This window comes from Hetaerina americana, unplaced genomic scaffold (genome assembly GCF_022747635.1).
Source record: "Hetaerina americana unplaced genomic scaffold, ioHetAmer1.1.p SCAF_11, whole genome shotgun sequence".
NCBI lineage: Eukaryota > Metazoa > Arthropoda > Insecta > Odonata > Calopterygidae > Hetaerina > Hetaerina americana.
This window is the reverse complement of record NW_027286181.1, coordinates 5,811,033-5,835,346: the sequence shown is the minus strand read 5'-3', so window position 1 is coordinate 5,835,346 and position 24,314 is coordinate 5,811,033. Positions and strand designations below refer to the sequence as shown.

Genomic DNA, 24,314 nt, shown 5'->3' with positions numbered 1-24,314 from the left:
GCAAGACGTTTACATAATACATGTACCGATACGTTATGTGGAATATCACTGTAACTTTCGCTTCCATGAAAAACAACGTAATGGAAAGTCGATGCATACACTAATCAACAGCTCAATCCGATAAACTTAGGATCGTTCTTGTAATATTTCGGTACTTGTAGCTTGCAATTTTATTGAGTTTTTTTCATTTTAGACAAAAAAAGAACTTTTTTTAACATTCGGTGTTTCAGTCGAAACCTTATGACATCCACTTATTCCACACACATTTTCACTATCGAGGAGACGGGTTTCAATATCAAAGTGTCATATTCAGGGTGTGGGGAAATAAGGTAGCACATTTGTGGAAAAATTTAAGCCAAAATGTTCTATGAATACCGACTGATGCACTTAGGGAAGAAAGGAAAATAGTGTTAGACCAGAGAAGTCACAAATATTATACTCGTATCTTCCTACGTTGCTCTGTCATGTGTAATATTGATATATATATATATATATATATATATATATATATATATATATATATATATATATATATATCAATATTACACATAAGGATTTAAGAGAAAACTTACATTTTAAATACATTTTAATGGCTTATTTTGAATACCGCCCTACTTTAATTCATCCTCTCAAGATGCCACCAAATGCGTGCAAAGTAACTGAACGATACTGCAGCCAATTAAAATTTCAATATCCTTCAGTCTTAAAGAAATAACCTAGAAAGCCAACGAAATAAAACTTCTATCAAAACGTGAGAAGGGAATGCTACAAATATAAAAAACCATATTATGCTATGGAACGGGAAATGTCATGTGTTAATTATGTCTCTCGACTATTTGGTGAAAAACAGAAATAACTATTGAATTCCCAAACTGATTTAAAAGTTTTTAACTAAGAAGGTAGAAAGTACTCGGTAAAATAAAAATAGTCATAACTATCAATTTCGCACATAATACAATGAAATTTCCTATATCTCTATGGACCTCTGCCAAGGGATTACGCGTCGAGTTGTGGCATTTTGTTTATTTTTTAGATAATCTTCAGATCACAAAACACTCTTAATGACTTAATATAACGATATTTTATTCGTATATGCAATGCATAACAACGAAGGTAAATTCATACGTAAAAATATTATAAATTGTCGGGGGGAATTTCCCCAATGCGAATCTGGGTAAAATAATTCTCTTCCATTCAGAAGATGGAGAGGATAAGTGAAATTTGAAAATACTGGGATTTTTTTAGAAAAAAGAAAACTTCGAAAAATATATTTTGATAAAAACATCTTCAGCGAGTGCAGTAATAATTTTTGGCTTGAATAAACATGGAATTTTTAATATTTAAGAAAAACTTTTACTCTTTAAAAACTCTAAGCTAAGACGATATAACACTCCTAATTAAATATCTCGTAGGAGCCTATGAGTTGGTGGTGATAAGTAGCTGAGCAACGACAAGACTCGCGCATTTCATTCCTGCCTGATAATTTAAAATATATCAATGTTTAACGTTTGTCCGACCACGCTTGGGGGGAAAGGTGTTTTGGGTCTAGGGTAGTCTGGTATGTAAACACCCCCTGAACACACTCTAGTGGTGGCTCTCAGGGTACTTAATAAAACTTAAAAGAAATGTTCCATCGTGACCATAAACGGATAAATTTAAAGGAATCAGGAGACTTTGTCGTGAAAATATTTCATTTCACTAGAGTTAAGCCCTTAGAAATAGTTTGCATGTTATCAATAAATTTATAAACTGGGACATTTCCACGTGCCCAATTCCGGTTCAATAAACTCATAATTGGGCTTTCAAAACAGTATGTGTAAAATAATCCTATTTGGTGTAAACTATAATGAAAATTAAATTTTATATATTTAAGTTAACAGAGTACTTTAAAGATTTAAATTGGAAAAAAAAGATAAAAAAGACAGCAATATTTCATAATGTAAAGAGAACTTGAAAGATAAAAAATGTGAAAAAATTAGCTCTGATAAACAAAAGTTATAAACGGAGTTCGTTTTAAAACATTTGAACTGACAAATTATTATTGCAGTACGTTCATATTTTGCACATTTTCGAACTTTTAATTATTTGGAAAAAATCAACATTCGCCCATAAACTCGCGTATTCAGTCAGTAGCTTTAGGATCAAATCACGGATAACGATATACAGGTAGCTATGCTTATTCTCATGGAAAACTATATTCATTTTTTACATTTTAGATATGAATTTTTTTTCCATTTCCGGAAATGTAAGCCGGAAAGCCCACCATTAACATTGCTCATTCCGTTCCACACTTATCCCATTGACGGGAAGGTCGAAAGGTGATGAGGGTGAGGTCGTAATCACGTTCAGCGGGAGGGGCGATAGGAGGGAGGTCAACGGGCAGGGGATGGTCACTTGGGCGCCGATCGAGGGAGGAGGTGACGGTGTATGAGTGGGAGGAGGCGGGGGGGAGGGGGAGGAAGGGAACGGAAAGGTGGAGAATTTAAGGGGTTGGGGCGGCGCCCCGCCCAAGGAGATCTGCATTAAAAAGGCCTTCTCCGGGACGACCCTGCTTCAATCCGCCGTCTGCGACCGAGGAAGGGAGTCACATCGACTTGAGTTACCGTTGCAATTCCAGTAGTCTCGCGGGAAACTCAAGAGGAAACAGACGAGGATCGAAATGGAATTTGCTGTAATTTTAGTCTTCTCCGTGCTCTTATTCTCGACGGAAGGAGCCGTCGAGAAATCCTTGGGTAAGTCTTATTTGGCCGCCCACGATCGAATTCCCGGCAGTCAACGGCTGAATTTCTGTGAGTTAGTGCTGTAGTTGACGTATTTCAAATTCACACACCGACTTTTAAAAAGGATTTGGAGTGGTTATTTGATGTCTTAGCGATATTCTCTTACGGGATTGCTAGGCTGCCGTGGCCGAGGTTCTTTGAATTAGGGGTTGGCAGGACCGGCTTTCTCTTACCCTTTGACGCCCTTTGCACCCTTATTCATCCTTCCCCCGTCTTATGATCCCACTAGTTTAAAAGAAATTAAAACATGCCAAAGTTACATTTCGCACACCAAAAGGAAAGAGGAAGGAATTCAGGGCCTGACCCATGTCCATATTTTCAAAGTAATTTCATTTATTGCAATTTTTCATTGAAAGATATTAAGTTACGTTGAAATATTTTAGCATGTACTATTAAAATAAGCTGAGCGGAAAGGAAAACATTTTTTAAATTTCACTATATATATATATATATATATATATATATATGTGTGTGTGTGTGTGTGTGTGTGTGTGTGTGTGTGTGTGTGTATATGTATATGTATATAAAATTTTGAATTTTTTATCAATTTATTAAAGATATTAATTTAATTTATTAATATATATAACTTTAATCATATATATATATATATATATATATATATATATATAATATATATATATATATATAACATACATATATCTAGAGTAGCAATAAGGAAAATTTCGAATGGGGTGCCGATTTCTTCGATACCGAGTTTTTTATTTAGAACCAAAAAAATCATTTTTATGGAGAAAGCTACTTTCATAAAGGGTCTAGTTAATTATAAAATGGCTGTCGTATGCATCTAAACTACTTTTTCGAAATAATTACCTGCGTAACATTTTGAAGTGGTTCAGGGTCATTTGCATGAAGTAGGTCTATCAACATCTGTAATTCGGATAAATGGACTAGGCTAATCATCGAATAGACTGTAGGCAGCACCGGTGGTAGAATTGCCCCATAAACAGTTTTCCAGCATGAGGCAATATAACCTTGTTATTATTAACTATTGCTATTTTCCTTGAAACTCTCTTTTTCCCTTGCCTTTAATGTAATGTACACCTTCAGTACGGTTTTGTGAGCTACGCGTGACACTTCTATGTGGCACTTTGATATATAACTCACGAGAGCATAATACAGGCTATTCTTAGTAACGTATATTCAGGTTGAGGGGACTTAATTATACTTCATTCTCAGTAAAGATTAACTCCTTCATTTGAAATAATATTTCAAACATTTTCTACCCAGAATTTCGAAAATAACTAGATGGAAGTATTAAATAAATATATCCATTTCACCACTCTTCTAATATCCTTCAATATAAATGATGGGGTCAATTCGCAAAAAGAGTTAAACAAGTTTCTCAGCAATACATTTAATTTTAATTAAATTTCGTTAGTCTTGCTCATGCTTCGATCCGATTTTGATGCAATTGACTCAACAAATGCCATCCTTTGGCATAAAATGGTAAATTAGAGTTCGAATCCTAATAGTGACAAATGACACTTTTCAAGATGCTCTTTCACAAAGCAGTGCATTAACCACTCCGCATTCAGCCTCTGTGGCCATATTTCATGCTATCATAGGTAATTCCCGTGAAATTATTTTTTTACGTAGTAGATCACTACTGAGGGAATGGTTCAAAGAAAAATTCAATAGAGAAGGGTTGATGCGATGCTGATTCCAGATATCTTCGTAAACTCTAATACTTCTATTCGCACATTATTCTCCCCATTCTATTTTTTCTGCCATTCTCGTGTATCATATTATTTTCGGCCAATTTGATTCAATGAACCGAGAATAAGTCTTCGCTTTTAACAATCGAGGATAAAAATAATACTAAAATGGGTAAAGTTTTGGTCGCATTAAATTATTTTAAGATATCATTGAAAAGACTATCATCTTTAAATAAAATATGCTGCCATTGTTTGACGCCTCAAAGTGAATCAATAAATTTTCATCACGAGGAAGATAAATACATCATTTAATAAATCGGTCTCGTTGTGATTCCAATTTTCAGTTTGGTTTCATCAAAGATTTTTACTTCTGTAGAGGGGCAGAGGAATTAGCAGGTGAATATTTAAAAAATAAAAAAATAAGGGCAGATAAAATGTTGGAGTGCAGTTATATGTCGAAGGTCATGACAAGAAAGAGAACGCTGGGAAATCGGGTGGAGGAAGAAAGAGTATGCTTCTAAGCTTTTCAGGTGGCATGAAAGCAGGAAGAAGTTAGGATTATAAGCAAAAAGAAATACAATGTAGAGCGAAGAATTAGTTATTTCTCGGAATCCTTGGAATAGTAGTCGTTTGGAACCGTTGAAACCTGCATTAAATCGATAGATAGCCTTGACTGGAATCATTAAAAATAGCCTGAGCGCTAAATGAAGATTAAAATCAAATGGATTTTTCTCCTACAAAGCAAAGAACTATTGGAATTGTTTGGGGAAGAGTTAAATTTTTTATGAAAGTAGCTATTCAGCGGAAGGTCGCACTATTTTAATTTCTGAATTCCGTGCTTAAAGTAAATTCATTCTTTAAACTTTGTAAATAAACGTCTGAAAATCAAAATATATTATTTCACTGCGGAAACTTATGCAGTTCATATCACTTTCCCATAAGCAGTCCACTGTGAAATCACCATAACAAAATACGGAAACAATTTCATTGACACTTTCAGGTCATGATTATGTCTGACTCTAAAAAAATCATTGATTATAGATTTATTACGCCAACACTATGCAGCCCGCATTCTATACTTGTTTAGAATTCGATAAGTGACGGACTGACTAAAAATTTGCAATATAATTTTATCAAATCCCCAAAATTCAGTGTTTGCTCACCCAATAATTCAGAAGCCTGAATAAATAAAATATTCTTAGAACTCTTCTGAAACGGGAGAGGTTCATAATTTTAAAATTTCCAGATAACACTTTTCTAAGATAATTTATTATCAAGATTTAAACGGCCATATTTAGTAGCACGTGCACTGAAAATCTAAAGGAGCGTAAAAAGTTAGCATAAATACCGGATTAATTTATTTATCTTCTGCCAATGCATCGTAACAACATAAACATAAAAACATATATATTTTCACACAAACACACACACACACACACACATATGTATGTGTGTGTATATATATATATATATATATATATATATATGTATATATATAACGTATATATATATATACATATACATATATATATATATATATATATATATATATATATGTATGTATGTATAACGTGTGTGTGTATATATATCTATATATATATATATGTATATATAACGTATATATATATACATATACATATATATATGTATGTATGTATAACGTGTGTGTGTATATATATCTATATATATATGTATATATAACGTATATATATATATATATATATATATATATATATATATATATATATATATATATATATATATATATATATATATATATATAGACACACACATATATATGAGGTCTGTTCAAAAAGTATGGCGACTTTTTAGTTTTTTCAAAAATTATTTATTTATTCAAGGATATCTATGAGGTTCCCCTCAAAGTTATCCCCATTAGATATTATACACCGACCAACGTTTTTTCCAAACCTCGGAGCACTTCAAAAATTCATTTTTTGTGATCTTGTTCAGCTCCTCCTTTGGTGCAGTCTTTATCTCGTCAATCGTAGCGTACCGTCGTCCTTTCACGGGCCTCTTCAGTTTCGGGAACAAGAAAAAGTCACTGAGGGCCAGATCTGGGGAATACGGTGGCTGCGGCATCAATAGTGCGTCGTTTTTGGCCAAAAAGTAACGATGGCACAAGTAACGATTCGTGAGCAGGGGCGTATTCATGGTGCAAAAGCTAATTTTTGTTTTACTACAAATCCGGGCGTTTGTGGCAGATTGCTTCGCGCAAATTGCGCATAACTTGCAGGTCATATTCCTTATTTACCGTTCTACCCAGTGCCAGGAACTCATGATGCACCATACCCCTATAATTGAAGAAAACAGTAAGCAAAACTTACGCATTCGACCAAACTTGGCGCGCTTTTTTTGATCTTGGCTCGTGCTGCAGCTTCTATTGGGTTGATTGAGCTTAGGTTTACATGTCGTAATTATGTACTTTTTCGTCTGTTGTTGACGTGCTCGGGCGCCCAGCATGCTCTTCGTCGTTCACAGCTTCTCGGTCCTTTGAGAACATTTTGGCCTACCGATAAACGCTGCTTTGGTCAATGTTAGCTTCTTCATATGCCACAGTCAACATTTGGAATACGCCCGCGCACTTAATTTCGTTTTTCACACAAAATTTTAGACGGATTCTTTGATCCATATTTTGGAACAGGCTAAAATCGAGGACAGCCCAAAGTACGTCCAAGTAAAACAGCTGTCAACATTTAACTGAACATTCAAAATGGCCGAACTCTTCGGCATAAGAGAGTGACAAAAGCACCACCAAAAAAAAATCGAAAACCAAATATAAGTAACCCGCGAAAATTCAAAATTCGTGATACATTTTGAACAGGCCTCGTATGTTGAAGGAGAATGTTACTTCCACATGTCCCCAGTAGTGCTTCTGAGGGTCACTTTGTTTGTAGCCTACAAGCATGTGTGCATTAGTTTTCAGCCTACCCTAGGATATATATATATATATATATATATATATATATATATATATATATATTTATTTATTTATTTATTTATTTATTTATTTATTTATTTATTTATTTATGCATATGTGGGTCGCGGTAGTCCAGTGGGTAGAGCGTTGAACTGCTGACCGGAGGGTCCCGGGTTCGATTCCTGGGCAAGACCTTCTGGGCACCTGCAGCTCCACCCAAGTCAAAGTGATTTTTCGGGTACCAGGTCTTCCTGGGAAACCATGACAGGCACAGGGAAAGGAACTACCCTGATGTGTGAATTTCACTCGCCGTATAGGGCTTAGTACTGGGTGAACTCTACCATCACCTACTAGACCGATCTTCTGTTAATTATTGTGTTTATATATATATATATATATATATATATATATATATATATATATATATATATATATATACATATATACACCATAAACAATAATCAACCCGAAGATCGGTCTAGTAGGTGATGATATATATATATATATATATATGTATATATATATATATATCTAAATATATATAATATAAATTTGGATGGCGCATTTATGCCTATATCTACTGGATGATTAAATTGATTATAAATTCTCACGCATTCAGAGCTGAAGTGAGTCGCTTATGCGATTCACCTCAGCTGCGAATTAAATTAAACCCGAAAAAATATCACTGCATATCAATACCATTAGTAATAACACAAATAAGGCGGATAACAACTTATATGAATAGAGTCATCGCAGGTTTTTATTTCACTTAAAAAGTATATTTAGCATGTTTTATGAATCAGAATTAAAATGGCAAGCAAATCACATATTTTTACAAAGGAAACCACCATTAGCTTGAATGAAAGTATGTTTTTCTTTTTACAGTCAAGAAACTCAACATATGCAGTTCAAGTTACCAGAATTACAACGAGTGTTTCAGAGGGGCCATTGAATCAGCATTCCGCGTTTTGAAGGACGGTGAGTTGCACCATGAACCATAGTGAGAATAACTGTTGTCTTCAGAACAAAGAGGCATTTGAAGCATCTTATTTTTTTGTATTTTTTTCATCATTTTTATTTGATACCTGGTATATTTAAGATCGCAACTCTTGGCCCAGAGCCAGGAATATCTCTGTTTTACATAATTCTCATTCATCTACATGTACATATGTATGCACAATTCCCCGCAAGCCGCCGCAAGGGTGTGTTGGGTCACCAACCACGCGTACACAGTCCCAATCATGTCACCTCTACAAAAATATTAGTTTGATCATGCACTTGAAAAGTGTTAATCACACGATTGGAAGTACTTTCATGCAATAATATTCAATAAAAGATAGGTATTTTTAAATCGTCCAATGGACTTGTTAAAAATTTGGGTGTATTAAATAAAAAAACCATGCAGGATATCGACAAATGTATACAAATCCAATGCTAATTATCTCCTAATTCGTCTGCAATTTGAGATTTCCATATTATTATAAGCAACTTTAGAAGACTGTGGAGGACGACTCCAGGCGTGAGACAAGCGATTTAGCGTAATATAAAGGAAGTGTAACTCCTAGAAGGCACATTAAATACTTGCAAGACATTTTTATTGCAAAATACACCAAAAAAAATATTTATTAAATTTTATCACATTTCACTAAGAGAATCCTTAGTTATAACCTCTATCCCTACATTATTTTTGCTTAAATAATAATTATGGAATTCTCTAATAATAATTCTCTAATCGATAATGGCAGTACATAGGTACTAGACGTTGTGTTCATTTGTGTGGATTTGAATTCACATTTACTGTATATTTTATTAATTGATTCCGAAGTAGAGAGAAACGAAGGTGTTAACTGTTGGCTGTGGGTTTGCAAGGTGCCAATCCTATAGCTAATATTGATTTTTAACAACTATTTACCGATATTTCGATCCACTAGGCGACCATCAACGGTAGTGAGAATCCCACACCGGGGAATACAACAGTAGCAAAGTGCTGGCCGTGGTCAAGTGGGTGTGCCTAATTAGGGATACACCTTTATGTGTAATGGGGTGGGAAATTAAGTGAATGCCTTTTGCGATGGTCGATGATTCAAAACGACCGTTTTTTTAGTGTGTCAAGTTTCCCTTGTACCTTGTATTGGCATTGCGTTTTGTCTCTCCAAAAGACGATGTTGACTAGGGCTGCTCCTCACCTCGTCGACTCTCTTAATGAGGGCGTTTTGTCTTTATGATTAGCTAGTAAGTTTTTTTGGGTATTTGGGTTCCCGAAATTGATATTATCTTGTTCTCCTTCACGGGTAAATTTTTTGTAGAGCGTCATAAATGACGCCCTGGCATTTCTTGATACGATGATGGTAAGAAACACCGGGACAGTTGAATTTGATATTTAAGGGAATAAACGAAAACAGGAAACCACACCAAAGCTGAATCGCACCACTCTTATCAAAAAAAGCATGGCAGCTTCCAATTGTCAAATAAAGCGTAGGGTCACTGACACTCTCACAAAACAGAGCGACAAAGAATGGAAACACACAAAAACACAGCCATAGTAAATGGATACGAACCTGATATGACAGATAATTTTTTTAGAAATAGATAGATATTTTAGAACTCTGCAAGCCACCGCTAGGATGTATAGCAGGGGTTAAAAACGCACCAGACTAATTTTTACCCGAATATGACCATACCGTGGTCGGACAATGTTATTGTGAGCCCTTATCGTTTGTGGAAAAAATGGCATCTTAAATCTACCTGCTGTACAATTAATCTTTCTGCGAACACGATAAGTGTCGTTGAAATTAGCCAATCTTGGAGAATATTTAATAATCATTACAGCTTTAACTACGATTTACATTTCATTGAACTTCTTCCATTTATACATGTATTTTTTCAAACAAAAGTTCCTTTCCAGCACAAATAGGTGATATAAAGCAATATCAAAATTTTAGATCGACCTCAAAGAAGATGTCGGTAGGGGTTGAAGCCTTGTTTACGTTTTAACCTCGACCGGAAAAGCATTGCGGTGGTCGATATGAAACATAACACTGCATTAAGAGAGGCGACGTGTGTCATGTCAGCAAACACCCATGTCTGAATGTTCCAGGCGGTGTTCCGTTGGATGATGAGGCATGTTAACATTCGCATGCCGCTAATTAGCATAAACAATATGAAACTATCAATTGCAGTGTAATAAAACAAATAATTGATATTTATTACTTTTGGTAGCTATTAAATGGCTTGTTACTTCATAGCAAGACACAAAAAATACTATTAATTCATTATTTCCTGATATATAAAAATCAAAGTCTTAATTCATCTTCTTAGAAAAGTTGACATTGGTTGATATTAGGTTTTAATTCAAAATAATGTGTTTAATTAGTATCAGTTAAATTGTTTCACACACATAAAATTCCTCTTCGTCTAACATTAATTGGGTTGGCGAACATATCTTGCAAGGAAGAAATATCCAAGATAAATATTTTGGGAAACCTCAAAATATATCTCATAATTTTTTTATTACGATCTACTTAATTGTTTGAGATGGTAAAAAATAGTCATGTATTAGGACAAGAATAGACTTGGTATTTTTCTCAGCTTAAACCTTCTCACAAAGCATTCTCTTTGCATTAAATATTCTCATATGACCTATATGTTTGGAAGGGCACCTGAACAACCAAAGCATCCGACGCCATGCAATGTAAATAAATTGTGTGAGGCGGTCTGCGTCAATACTGATGTACAAGCATATTTTTTCACCGCTGACTTTTTCTTCCAGGTGACAGATCCCTGGGTATTGTGCCTATTGACCCCATGTTCGTGCCGGAAATGGGGATATCAACGGTAGACGGACCGGTTGGATTGAACTTGAAGTTCATCAACTGTACACACAACGGAATTAGCACGGTGAAAGTGCTATCCGCCGAGTAAGTGAATATGAGTAAAGAGTGTCCTCTGGCTAATACTTGCACATTACGATAGAAAAATCCTCCCCTCCTTTGTGTCCCAATTTAATGACAAATTGTCGGCTAGGCACTTTTTAATCACTAAAAGCATACATGGGGAATTGATTTTCTACTTCTGTCCAGACGAACTCACGCTGTAATAATCCCCCAGAAAAGAAACTTCCACTAATCAGCGCATGGCTATAGGGGATACATCATAAATATTTTCGAAATTTAAAGAGAATATAGGAATATATTTTGACTTATTTTAGCGATAAAAAATGTAATTACAGGAGAAATTTCAATGGAAGGTTTCAATGATAAAGATTATTATTATAGATTATCAGAGCATAGAAACATAATTTCAGAATATATAAAATTTACCTCATCACCAGTAGTAGCCATTCCTTTCGATTCATATTATTGGCATCACTTTTGCCTTACCTCACCAAACTGGTTTTCCCAGTCAGTTAGGTAAAACTAAACCTAAAGGTCACAGCTCATATTTAAGTTATGAGAAACGATAATTTGTAGAAGTCCTATGTTGTATTCTTTAATCAGGTAAGTTAACGGAAATAAGACATTCAAGATTTGGAACACTTATTATATAATTCCCTAATTTTTATTGCCTCTTAATGAGATATTGACGTCACTTGGCAGAAATTAAGAACATTGAGTATAAATGGTTTCATATCTACATCCGCCAATATCTCTTTACCACAAAGCTAGGTTCCAACCAAGCATAAGTCATCATTTTGAACTTTTTGTTGAAACGGGATTGTAAAATAAATACATATAAGTTGAAAAAAATACGAAGTCATTTGAAGACAACGTAACAATCAAAAAACTGTTTTGAAATCATTGCTGAAAAATTATTCAATTGACAGAGAAAATTTAAGAATAGATTTAATTTTCCCCGATAGAAAAAAATCAAACTTTGATCTTTATATGTTAAAGCTTAATATTTGTCTTTTTCTTTTAAGCTCCACAATTGAATAAAAAAATGGGGTGTGAAAGGCGATTTGCGAACACATTTCCCGCATATATAATAATGAAGAGGGAGCTATGTGACAGAAGTAATGCTTCTCTTGATTGCTGAAGAGAAGGGAGGAAGTTATGGACGAAAATTTATATGACAAATTGATTTTAGACGCAAAGAGCCGTACGGCTGCATGGAACAAGAGCTGGGCAGGGCATAGCTTATAAGATAATATCATTTAGGCCTGTTGAAGGTCAACTATTTTAGTTAAATAATAAGATTTAGACTTCAATGGCTTAGGATTCATACGGTTCCCACGCTCCCAGGTCGTCAGTTATGAAGCTGCCTGGCTTTCGTTTTTCTTCCGCGTTTCGTTGCCACTGGGTGATGACAGTTTCTCTCCCGCCATCCTGCTGGAATCTTTAGGTCAGATAACTTCCGGCCTGAAAACCCGAGCTGGATGGCGAGAGAAAACTCCATCAATCAGGAAGAACGCCTCTCGAAGGAAAACCAGATAGAGAAGCAAATATTTTTTCACTTTTTCAATCCAACAATTAATTTTTGAAGAACCATACAAGGCTAGCGATAAACAATACTTGAGTTCCTGCCCAACATAATATCTTGTCAGCAGTTTTCAGTGTTGTTCTGGTAAATTAGGACTGCATACTTATGCAATATCATTCATGCCTAATCACGCTTGAATAAATTAAATAATTTTTGACACCATTAGATATACCTCATTGAAACGATGTAAAAGAGTAAAAATCATTCGTTATGACCAGAACCGTCAATGATTTTTATACTTTGAAATTGTTGCATTGCAATGCGTACTACCCGATGACTCCGTTAAATTTTATTCTCGGGACATTTCTCGCCTTTTCTTTTAAATAGTGGATATACCACTAATTTGAAATTATTAAAAAGATAAAAGCCAACGATTTGTATTAAAAAATTTGTATTCCTATACCGTTAATGCAAAAATGTATTTAAAATATAAGGTAATATTATTAAGCTTGTCACGTTATTGAATATTTGTTTTTTTGGCTAATCCAACTTACGTAAAAGAATCGTGCATATTTTACACGCATGAAATTTCGTAGAAATCCGGAAATGATGAAGATCCTTACAAGAAAAATGAAACGCTTCACAATGACTTTCTCTTTTCTCCAGAGTCTCCCCCGACAAACAACGCTATAATATCAACATGACTCTGGACACTTTCAATATGAATGGACCGTATGAGGCAAGTGGAAGGATCCTCGTCCTACCGATCTCCGGAAAGGGAATTTGCAACATAACTTTATGTAAGTGCGTTGAAAAAGATTAATTTTAATGTTATGTTGACATAGTTAAAAATTTGAGTTCATTCATGTTCATTAATTTAACCTCTACATGTTATCATTAATATTTATTTATCAGTCATAATATTTTTCGGGAAATAATAATAGAATAAATTAATGACTAGTTTACTGATTTATTATTTTAATGATATTTAATAGAAATGTTTATACGACAAATGAAAGTGAAATTCATTAAATGGTACAAGATATATTTTTTTAAATGCTGTTGAAAAGATTTTTTGTCTCTAAATGATATTTCTATTGCGCAAAAGCTAGCAAGTAAAATGTAACCTTCCTTTCGCTTCTGTTTTATTACGTGGGACAATTAAGCTCTTTCTGCCTTAAATGCTGAAAGCGAACTTCTTTTAATGAATTCATGGCAAACTATTATCATATCAAGTCGTATTGGAAGAAATAATTGCTCGTAAATTATAAACTTCTTGAAAACACTCCAAACTTCAATTAAGTTGCTCATCCCCCTGATATACATGAAAGGAAAATGGAATTCGAGTATAAAAATTAGTCTTTTCAATCGATGCCAGTATCATTAATTTGACATACTCTTGAAGTCGAACTTTGTAGATTTCCATTCTGATAAAAATTGTAAAAGAAATCGTGATTTGATGATTCCACTGGAAAAATGAAATTATAACGACCGACTTCGCTCCTGAATAGCACCTAGGAGAAATACTACACCAGGTGTGCACTTAATATTCCTTTCTATAAATATCATAATCATGTTTATTTAGGTAATTGTATTGACAGGAGTAGAAGAAGTATCAAGAGTAAAATATCGGCCGCCTGAGACCACAAGGAAGAATTATCACCGAATTGAACTATCGCATACACCGCAGCCAAGCTTTTGTGATATAGTGTTTAGCATTCGCGCCGGAGCCCTCAGACGCCCTTAGTATAGGCGCAGGCCACATAGTCACTCCGAAGGTCACGGTTTCATATTCCGCCGTTGTGTCCGTAACTGATAGATTGAGATGCAATGTATAGTCTTTACATTTAATATTAAAATGCTATATTTTATATCAATCACTGGAATCATTACAATAAAACGAACATAGCACGTAATATGGGTGTGTGTGTGCATGTGTATGTGCATATATATATATACATACACACACACACACACACATATATATATATATATATATATATATATATATATATATATATATATATATATATATATATATATATATATACATTTATATATATATATATATATGTATATATATATATGTGTATGTATATATATATATATATATATATATATATATATATATATACATTTATATATATATGTATATATATATATATGTGTATGCATATATATATATATATATATTGATCTTAAGATTTATATATATATATAAATCTTAAGATAGGTAAGTGCGAAACGTAATGCAGAGAATTTTAATGTTATTGATGGTATTGCTAAATTAAATAATTGGATGCAAACTCCAGAGTGAGCTGAAGTGAGCTGAAAAGTTTTGCTCTAAATGTCATGAAGGATGTTATAATGTTACTTTTTTCATAGAAGAAGCAAATCTAGTAAATATTGGTAAGAATATCGATTGATACTATTAAGTTTGGTAATTATTAAATAAAAATATCAATGGATGCGGTCATTACTTCTTGTCCGGAAATGCTTTAACGTTATAAGGTTCAATGCATTATCGTGTGGTATATTTGCTTTTGGTTATTTTTCATAATTATGAGTACACTATAAAATTCAACAGGCGTACGTTGCTCGAGGTAGCAACCCATCGCGGCTACCTTCATCTTTTACGTATCTGCATAGTCTAAATTTAATGCATGTTTCATGTTTATATATATGCATTAACATATATATATATATACATATGTATATATATAAACACAGATGTAGATTTTTAGAATATAGAGACACAAGGAAAGGACACTCACAATTTGTTATTTGACGTTTCGACAGCTCGGCTGTCGTCTTCAGAATGGCGTTCTCGGGGGAGAGCGGAGAGGACATGTGCGGGGGAGAGGTAGGGAAAGGAAAGGTAAGGGACCAATAGGAAATGAACAAGGGGGGGGATATGTAGGCAGCCGTATGATGCATTCAGTGGGCTTGGTTCAGCCCGGTCGGTTTAAATGATTGGGCCACCCAGATATGCTCCATCTCGCGGGTTCTCACCTCTATCATACTAGCAGATTTGGGGAGGATTTCAATCACCGAAACGGAGAAGTAGCCGTCAAAAGATTGATTGTGGGAAGCAGTGTGAGTGGGGATGGGATAATTAAGAAAGGTGGGAGATTTGGTGGAATGTCGGTGGTTATTCATTCGGAGGGAAAGTGCGGTCGTGCATTCGCCCACGTAGAAGGCAGGGCAGAAGTTACAGGAGAGGCGATACATAATATTTTTTGAGGTACAGGTGGCGAGCGGTTGGGAGTTGGTACTGAGTGAGGGGGAGGGTCTTAAAAGATGACAGCATTTGCAGCGTGGGTGGTTGCATGGTGCGGATAGGGGCGGGGGAGAGACGGGGGTGCTGGCAGTTGGTTTTGTGGACTTGAAGATGTCTCGCAAGTTCGACGGGCGTTTAAACGAAACAGAAGGACAATGTGGGATTAAAAGTGATGTGGACTGAGTGTTGTTAATAATTGCGAAGAGGTCAAATATTAAATGTTTAATTTTGTGTGTTGCGGGGAAGAAAGTGGTGATAAGATTAGGGAACACACACACATTAGGGAAACTTATTAGGAAAAGGATTGTTTGAGCATTCGGCATCCTCTGAAGATTTCTTCAGGCCAGACTTTGGCCTGAAAAAAAAAAAATATATATATATATATATATATATATATATATATATATATATATAGTGAGTATTTATACATGTATATGCAAATATACATATATACATACACACACAAATACACATAGATTGTGTGTGTAGGTGTTTATGTACATTATAACATGTCCGTGAGGGATTCCTCCTTTGCTACAATCCAATAATTTGAAAAGATAATGAAGCTATCAGTCTTAAACAGATAAACATAGACTTGTATCGTCCAAACAATATATCATAACATCACATATTATTTCTTCTGCCCTACACACACCGCTTATTTATTGTAATTTAGCGGTGTGGTTGAATGCTCGTTGGGAGAAGGACTGGGAAAACACTATTAAGAAAGCTGACGCTAGCAGAAGAACACTTTAAACGAAAACTGCTGATGGGGAAGTTCGCAGCTTCTGATGGGGGTCGCATGGTGCTCTTAACACTTAGTGTGCAGTGTATTGCTGTTTTTAAGTGCATGTTGATCACCTTGAGTATGAGGTGGCACGGATACATATATATATTAAGAAATGAATCTAGATTCCTCAGCATGGGAAATCGATGCATAGCTTAATGTTAGAGCAGTTAGGCTGGGAATCACTCGCGGAGCAAAGGTTAAATTGCAGATTAAACTTCTTGCATTAATTGGAAGGATGACTCTTTAGTAATGATTTTGAAAATGTATAATTACCCCCATTGTACTACGGTATGAGAGATCTTATCCATAAATTTAGAGAGATTAAGTGTACAGCGGATAGATTTAAGATGTCATTTTTTTCACGAACAATACCTCACTTACGATCTCTTGGGCCAAACACACACGATAAATATGTGGAAAAACTGAAAAAAATTAGGATTCATTAGAAGAGTACTTGATAAATGTGATGAAAAGGTCTAAGAGAAATGTTATATTTCCCTGGTTAGGTCTCATTTAGAATATGCTGCAAGTACGAATATGGGATCACCCCGAAGTTGGATTGATTGCCGAATTGGATCGCGTGCTCTATAGAGGAGCTGGATTCGTGAAACGTTGTTATGATAAACTTAGTTTCGTTTCCAAAATATTAGAGCAGCTAGGCTGGGAATCTCTCACGGAGCGAAGGTTACATTACAGATTGAAGCTCCTGCATAAATTTGAAGGACGTCTCTTAAGCAGTGATGTTGAAAATGTATTAATGCCCCCCATCGTACTACAGTAGGAGAGCTCATGTCAATAAATTTAGAGAGATTCATTGAAGAACGGATAGATTATCATGTCATTTTTTCCCGAACGATAAGGGAACAGAATAACATTGTCTCACCACGGTAGGGTCATGTTCGGGTCAAAATTAGTCTGGTATGTATTCACCCCCTGCCACACACTCTAGCGGCGACCTACGGGGAAATAAAGTATCTAAAATTTTCTAGCCTATCTCAACGTTGAATATCGCTACCCTAGCAGCAGTTGTGACTATCCATATTTAAGGACTCTTTTGAAAATATATCGTATTACGTATAACGCATAAACGCCAACTCTCACCCGGGTAACATAAGGAAAAACTTTAATTCAGCTGCCTACCTCATCCCAAAAATTTTCATTTCGAAAGGCGACCTATTTAGGAGTCATTAAAAGAGATAAAGGAACCTGTTTCACAGTAGAGAACGATTGGGGGGCCTTTCACGTCAGTCCGTGAAAGGGTAACTATCTGTGATCCAGAACACGCGTGACCCACCAGCTGACCAATGAACCTCCTCCTTTGAAGCACTTCTTTCCCATCTCTCATTACCTATTATTCCCTAAATTAATGATTATAAGGAAACCCTTTTTATAACCATTTCAAGTAATGTTTCTATCTAACTTGGGTCTAGTTCTTTTTATTTTACACGATTGTCTTCTTCTCTCTCTGTTTAGAACACTGCCATTTTTTAAACCGCAGTATGCAGCATGTTACGAAACATTTTTGACTCATGATGTTTTTAGTGGACAAATTCTGGACGTGTTATTATTAAGAATGAATTGAGCAATTTTATTAAATTAAGTTTATGGATCTTCCCAAATAATCATTCTCTTGTGCCGTTTCTTTCCATTTTTGGATGGGTATTATATGAAATCTAAAACATTCGTCATGAAGGAAAACTGATGGTACTGATTTATGAGGTACATGTATATGCATAGCGATTTAATTGAAGATTCGAAATAAACGGGAAGAACAAATATATAGCTCATCATCGCCTTGCATGCCGTATTAAAGAACCTATAATTGAGAAGAGTAATAAATAGTTGTTCCCGGTATGATACCGTTGATAAAAAATCTTTTGGGACAAGCGTCAAATAAATGAGTTGCGATACCATCTAATTGAATTCCATCAAAAATCTATGGAAATGCACAAAGTGGAACAAGTACTAATAAATTTAATAGGGGTGTAATTGAAAGTAAAATAAATGAAGAAAGACTAGACAAAATATTTTTGGTAACAGCATTAATTTAATGAAAATTGACGCACCTTACTAAGTTACGTTCAAGATTTGATGCAGATTATTCCTGGCGTCCATGCCTGGCGTTGAAGAATATAACATTTTACAGCGACTAAAAGACTATTAGGATCTATTTCATCCAGTTTGGAACTATATTTATATAATTATATATATATATATATATATATATATATATATATATATATATATATATATATATAATATTAAGGTGGCACAATATAACACAAATAGAATAGAATAGCAACATTTAAAAGGACACTCACACGGATAATTGTTTGAGCTTTCGGCCCTTTCAGAGGCCTTCTTCAAGAGAGACTGAGTCTCTCTTGAAGAAGGCCTCTCTCTCTTCAAGAGAGACTGAGTCTGAGTCTCTCTGAGAGGGCCGAAAGCTCAAACAATTATCCGTGTGAGTGTCCTTTTAAATTTTGCTATTCTATTCTATTTGTGTAATATTGTGTCAGCCCATTATTGTGCCGCTCGTGTGAGTTTTTCCGTACAATCGTTATACGAGTGTATATATATATATATATATATATATATATATATATATATATATATATATATATATATATATATATATATATATATATAGTACAATACACAGTAACAAACAATATGGAAACACAAAAAAAAGAACACTCACACGTATTTTCTTGATATTTCGACGGAAACAATCCGTCTTGATCGTGAGTAATGATCTACTTATATCTTCAGAGGAAGACGGATCGTTTCCGTCGAAATATCAAGAAAATACGTGTGAGTGTTCTATTTTTTTGCATTTCTATATTGTTTGTTACTGTGTATTGCACTATTCGGCACTTCCGTGTTACGTCTACGAAATTATATATATATATATATATATATATATATATATATATATATATATATATATATATATATATATATATATATATATATATATATATATAATATATATAATTTAATATATATATCTATATATATGGTTTCTTGCTATTGCACTTTATTGAATGAAAAACAAATTGGTGACTGTACACTCAAGGCAAAAAACAAACGTTGGTGTATCAGTACATCGATTTGTAGGTATGAGCGTAGTCGATCCTAACTCGTATAAAAATATTTATAATGAGATTTCTTTCTTTCATAATTATATTGATTTGGGTGGTTTCAGGGTGTGTCTCACTAGGTGACGTTAAAAAATATAGTGGCGTTCATTTTTTATTAATTCAAAATCTACTTAAAACGTTAGAATACCAAATAAAATTAAAATATCACTAGCTCAAGAACTGCACGATAATTAAGTAATCATATAAGACCTTCGAACATAACTGTTTTCCAAGTCTGAAAATATAATTTTAAATTGCATTTAGCAGAATACCGGCATCTATTGTTTTGTATGTATATATTATTAAGAACTTTTTAATTTGATTTTTTTTCATTTTATTTAAAGATGACTCGAAAATCGACTGGATGTTCCATGGAAATCCCGTGAAAAGGGGAGGAAAAACTTATCTCGAAATTGATGAGTACAAGGTCCGCATGATACCTAATGGAGCAAGCATATACTTGGGAAATTTGTTCAACGGAGAAAAAGTTCTCGGTGAGTGGCACCATAATACATGTAATTTTTAGCTAACAATTATCTGGCGTCTGGAGATATTTTTTATCGGTGATTTCTTCTTTCTTTCTGCCGGAACTAAGCACTAGAAAAGAAGGAATAATTTAAAAAAACCAGTTAACTCTCATAGGCAATTACAATTAGGCCACTGACCACATTGCTAATTAAGTTGCTTCATTTTCAGTTCAGACTTAGGTTTAAAATATCTTCCTTATAATTCTCATTGCAGTTCTCAAATTAGCAATAGTTTCGATTGGACACTCTGTTACTGCCAACGGTCACTTATCTTCTCAATTCGTGGTATTATGCCATTGGTTGATCAGCTAATAACGAACCCCGAAATATTTCCACAGTATTAAGTGATTTCACAATTCATCCCTGCTTCCTGGATAATGTCAGTGATGTCAATGAACACTGAGTGAAATGAGGAAATAAACTATGGAAATGTCATCTATCACGAAAATCACGCACCTAAGGTTAATCTCAAGAGGGCGGTTGCGAAGCGAGGCTCTTTCATTCTATTTTTTGTACAAAAAAAGTCGGGAGAATGGGAGATAGTACCGGCACTGTTTTCACTGTTTTTTTTCAGGGGAAACCACAAACCGGTTCCTGAACGAGAACAGCCGTGACGTAATACTCGAGTTGGCGCCGGATCTTAACGAGGCGCTCTCCCGTCTTCACCAAGGCCTGGCTCAGAGAATCATGAACCTGCTACCGCTAGAGGACCTATTTCCTTGATTCGGACAAACAGACGCACTCTTCTTCCTCCCCGAGAGTGCGCTCAGAGCGGGAAATGAGTCGCCGTGGCCACTACGAGATGATGGGCGGTAGCCAAGAGCAACCACGGCCATGAGAACTCTCCGACCTTCCGCCCTCTTAGGCATTCTATCCTCCTGATCGGACTCACGTTTCTTCAAAGGAAGTTTGAGATTTGAACGAAGACGGAAGTATTTGGCGACCCCTCCTACTCCTCTGATGCCCCGCAAGGTTCATATTCCAGAAGTTAGGCCATTGGAAAGAAAAGACTGAAATGCCCAGTGCTTTCGCGTTTCGAGTTCAAAAATTCTCTTAACCTTTGAATTTCTCTGACGAGTGACGTGATTTCTCAGCGCCGTCGGTTCACAAGAAGAGTATTAGTCGCCGGAACACAGGTGAATTGAAAATGAGTGAAGGTGATTTCCAGTAAGAACAATTTCCGGAAGGTGTTCAATGAAGTTTCACATGTGTAATTTTTATTTAATATTATAATAAAATTACTGTTTTGAACTTTATGCTTTATATCTTAATAATTGTGTGCTCCTTTTTTCTAGCAAACAACATGAATAATTAGAAAATCTATGTAAATTATACATAAATTCAATGGTCCCTTGCTAAACTTATTGAACATGATCATGATCATCGCAAAATGTAATCTTTGTTAGAATAGTAAATTCATCCTAGTACTAAGCATAAATTCGTTACAATATCGTCAGGTGTCGCACAATGACTGACATGTATAAATATGCTTAAAAAAACATAAACCATAAACACAATAATCAACCCGAAGGACGGTTGGTAGGTGATGGTAGAGTTCACCCAGTACTAAGCCCGACGGCGTGTGAACTTCACTCATCAGGGTAGGGGGGCCGGTTCCTTTCCCTGTGCCAGTTATGGTTTCCCAGGAAGATCTGGTACCCAAAAAATCACAAAGCTTGCGTGGGGCTGCAGGTGTCTTGCCCGGGACTCGAACCTGGGAAATACGGTCAGTAGTCCAAAGCTCTACCCCCTGGACTACCGCGACCCACATAATTATAATTAGTGCATTAATTTGTGACTAAAAAATTATATAGTTCTTTTATTTCATTATAAGTAGTCCAAAAAAACGCAACTGTATTTAAGGCGTGTTTATTTTATTTATGAGTGCGTGTATATATGTGCGTGTGTGGGAGTGTGTATGTATATGTATATATAAATAAATAAATAAATAAATAAATATATATATATATATATATATATATATATATATATATATATAATCTCTGTATAGTCCATCATGTTACCAAACGCATTCAATTGCGTGTGTTCCTGCAGGGAAACATTTGATTGTGATGGGGGATTGGAATGCGACGGTAGGCGAAGGCAGAGATAGTGACGAGGTCGGGGACTACGGTTTAGGCACGAGGAATGACCGCGGGGAGAAAGCAGTTGAGTTCTGCAGGAGACAGGGGCTAGCCATCACCAACACTTGGTTTAGACACCACAAAAGACGCAGGTATACATGGAAAATGCCAGGTGACTCAGAAAGGCATCAGATAGATTATATCCTAATCAGACACAGGTTTAGGAACAGTGTGATAAATTCGCACAGCTTCCCAGGAGTGGAAGCGGACTCTGACCACAATTTAGTGGTTATAAAATGTAAAGTACGTTTCAAAAAGACAAGGTAGGGGCGGCGAGCTAGAAAATGGAATATAGAAGCATTACATGGTTTGAAAAGGAAGGAATACAAACAGGCGGTAGAGGAAATCATGGAGGATGGTAAAGAACTAATTACTATCGAAGAAAAATGGGAAAGTTTCAAAAAAAGGTTGTCTAAAGCCGCAAAAGACACTATTGGAATCGTTAACGCTAAAAGGACTAGGAAACCATGGATCACGGATGAGATGATCACAAAGATGGATGAGCGGTGAAAATGGAAGAATGTAAATACAGATTTAGGCAAAATGAAGTACAAAGAATTGAACAATAAATTGAGGCGGGCAACAAATGAAGCAAAAGAAGCATGGTGGAAGACGCAGTGCGAGGATATGGAAAGTCTGCAGAGGAAGGGTGAAATCGGTGCGCTGTACAGCAAAGTTAAATCGTTATCGGGAAGTAAGAAAGGAAGAGCTATGCTAACAGTTAGAGATAAGGCGGGTAAGGTAATAGTTGACGCAGGAGAGATCCAAGAGAGATGGAAGGAGTATATAGAAGAACTGTATAGTAAAGAACTCAGACCAACAAAGTTAGACATTGAAAAAAAAGGGCGCAGAGGAAGACAGCTTAGGTCCAGGCATACTAGACAATGAGATAGAAACGGCATTAAGGGAGATGAAACTAAATAAGGCCGTGGGGGTGGATAACATTCCCGCGGAACTTTTTCAATGCTTAGCAAAATGTGGGAGGAAGAGGCTATATGGGCTGATCCGTAGTATTTATGAGGAAGGAATCTGGCCGGAAGACTTTGTGAGATCAGTTTTAGTTCATATTCCGAAAAAGGTAAAGGCTACATGATGTGAGGGCTACAGGACAATAAGTTTGATATCCCACGCAGCTAAAGTTGTTCTCAGGATCATAAACAAAAGGATAGAGAGTAGGGCAAATGGTTACTTAGGGGATGAGCAGTTTGGGTTTAGGAAGGGGAGAGTTTCGTAGATTTCGAAAAAGCGTTTGATAGAGTGAATTGGGAAAAACTAATGAGTATATTGCAGAAAATAGGAATAGGTTGGAGGGTAAGGAGGCTAATCCGCAACCTGTACATGTCTCAGACTGCTCAGGTGCGAGTAGGGAACGGGGAGTCCGGTTTGGCAGTGTTAGGAAGAGGTGTAAGGCAGGGTTGCCCATTATCACCGTTGCTATTCAACCTGTATGCAGAGGAAATGATCAAAGAGGCATAGGAAGAATTGGAGGTAAGAATGAAAGTGGGCGGGGAATTCGTAAAATCAGTTAGGTTTGCTGATGACCAAGCTTTAGTCTGTCAGTCAGCCAAGAGGTTGCAAGCACTGCTTAGTGAATTGGAAATTCAGTGCGACAGGT

The 24,314-nt window shown here is 35.5% G+C and overlaps 1 protein-coding gene across 1 annotated transcript; it reads left to right on the top strand.

Annotated features, from left to right (window-relative positions):
* The first annotated feature begins 2,589 nt into the window (after positions 1–2,589).
* On the top strand, positions 2,590–21,732 carry LOC139700780 (protein takeout-like). The gene is made up of 6 exons (XM_071599201.1): positions 2,590–2,732; positions 8,283–8,375; positions 11,167–11,314; positions 13,482–13,615; positions 20,373–20,522; positions 21,130–21,732. The coding sequence occupies exons 1-6, from the start codon at positions 2,660–2,662 to the stop codon at positions 21,276–21,278; spliced, it is 747 nt and encodes a 248-aa protein (XP_071455302.1). The 5' UTR covers positions 2,590–2,659; the 3' UTR covers positions 21,279–21,732.
* The last annotated feature ends 2,582 nt before the right edge of the window (positions 21,733–24,314 follow it).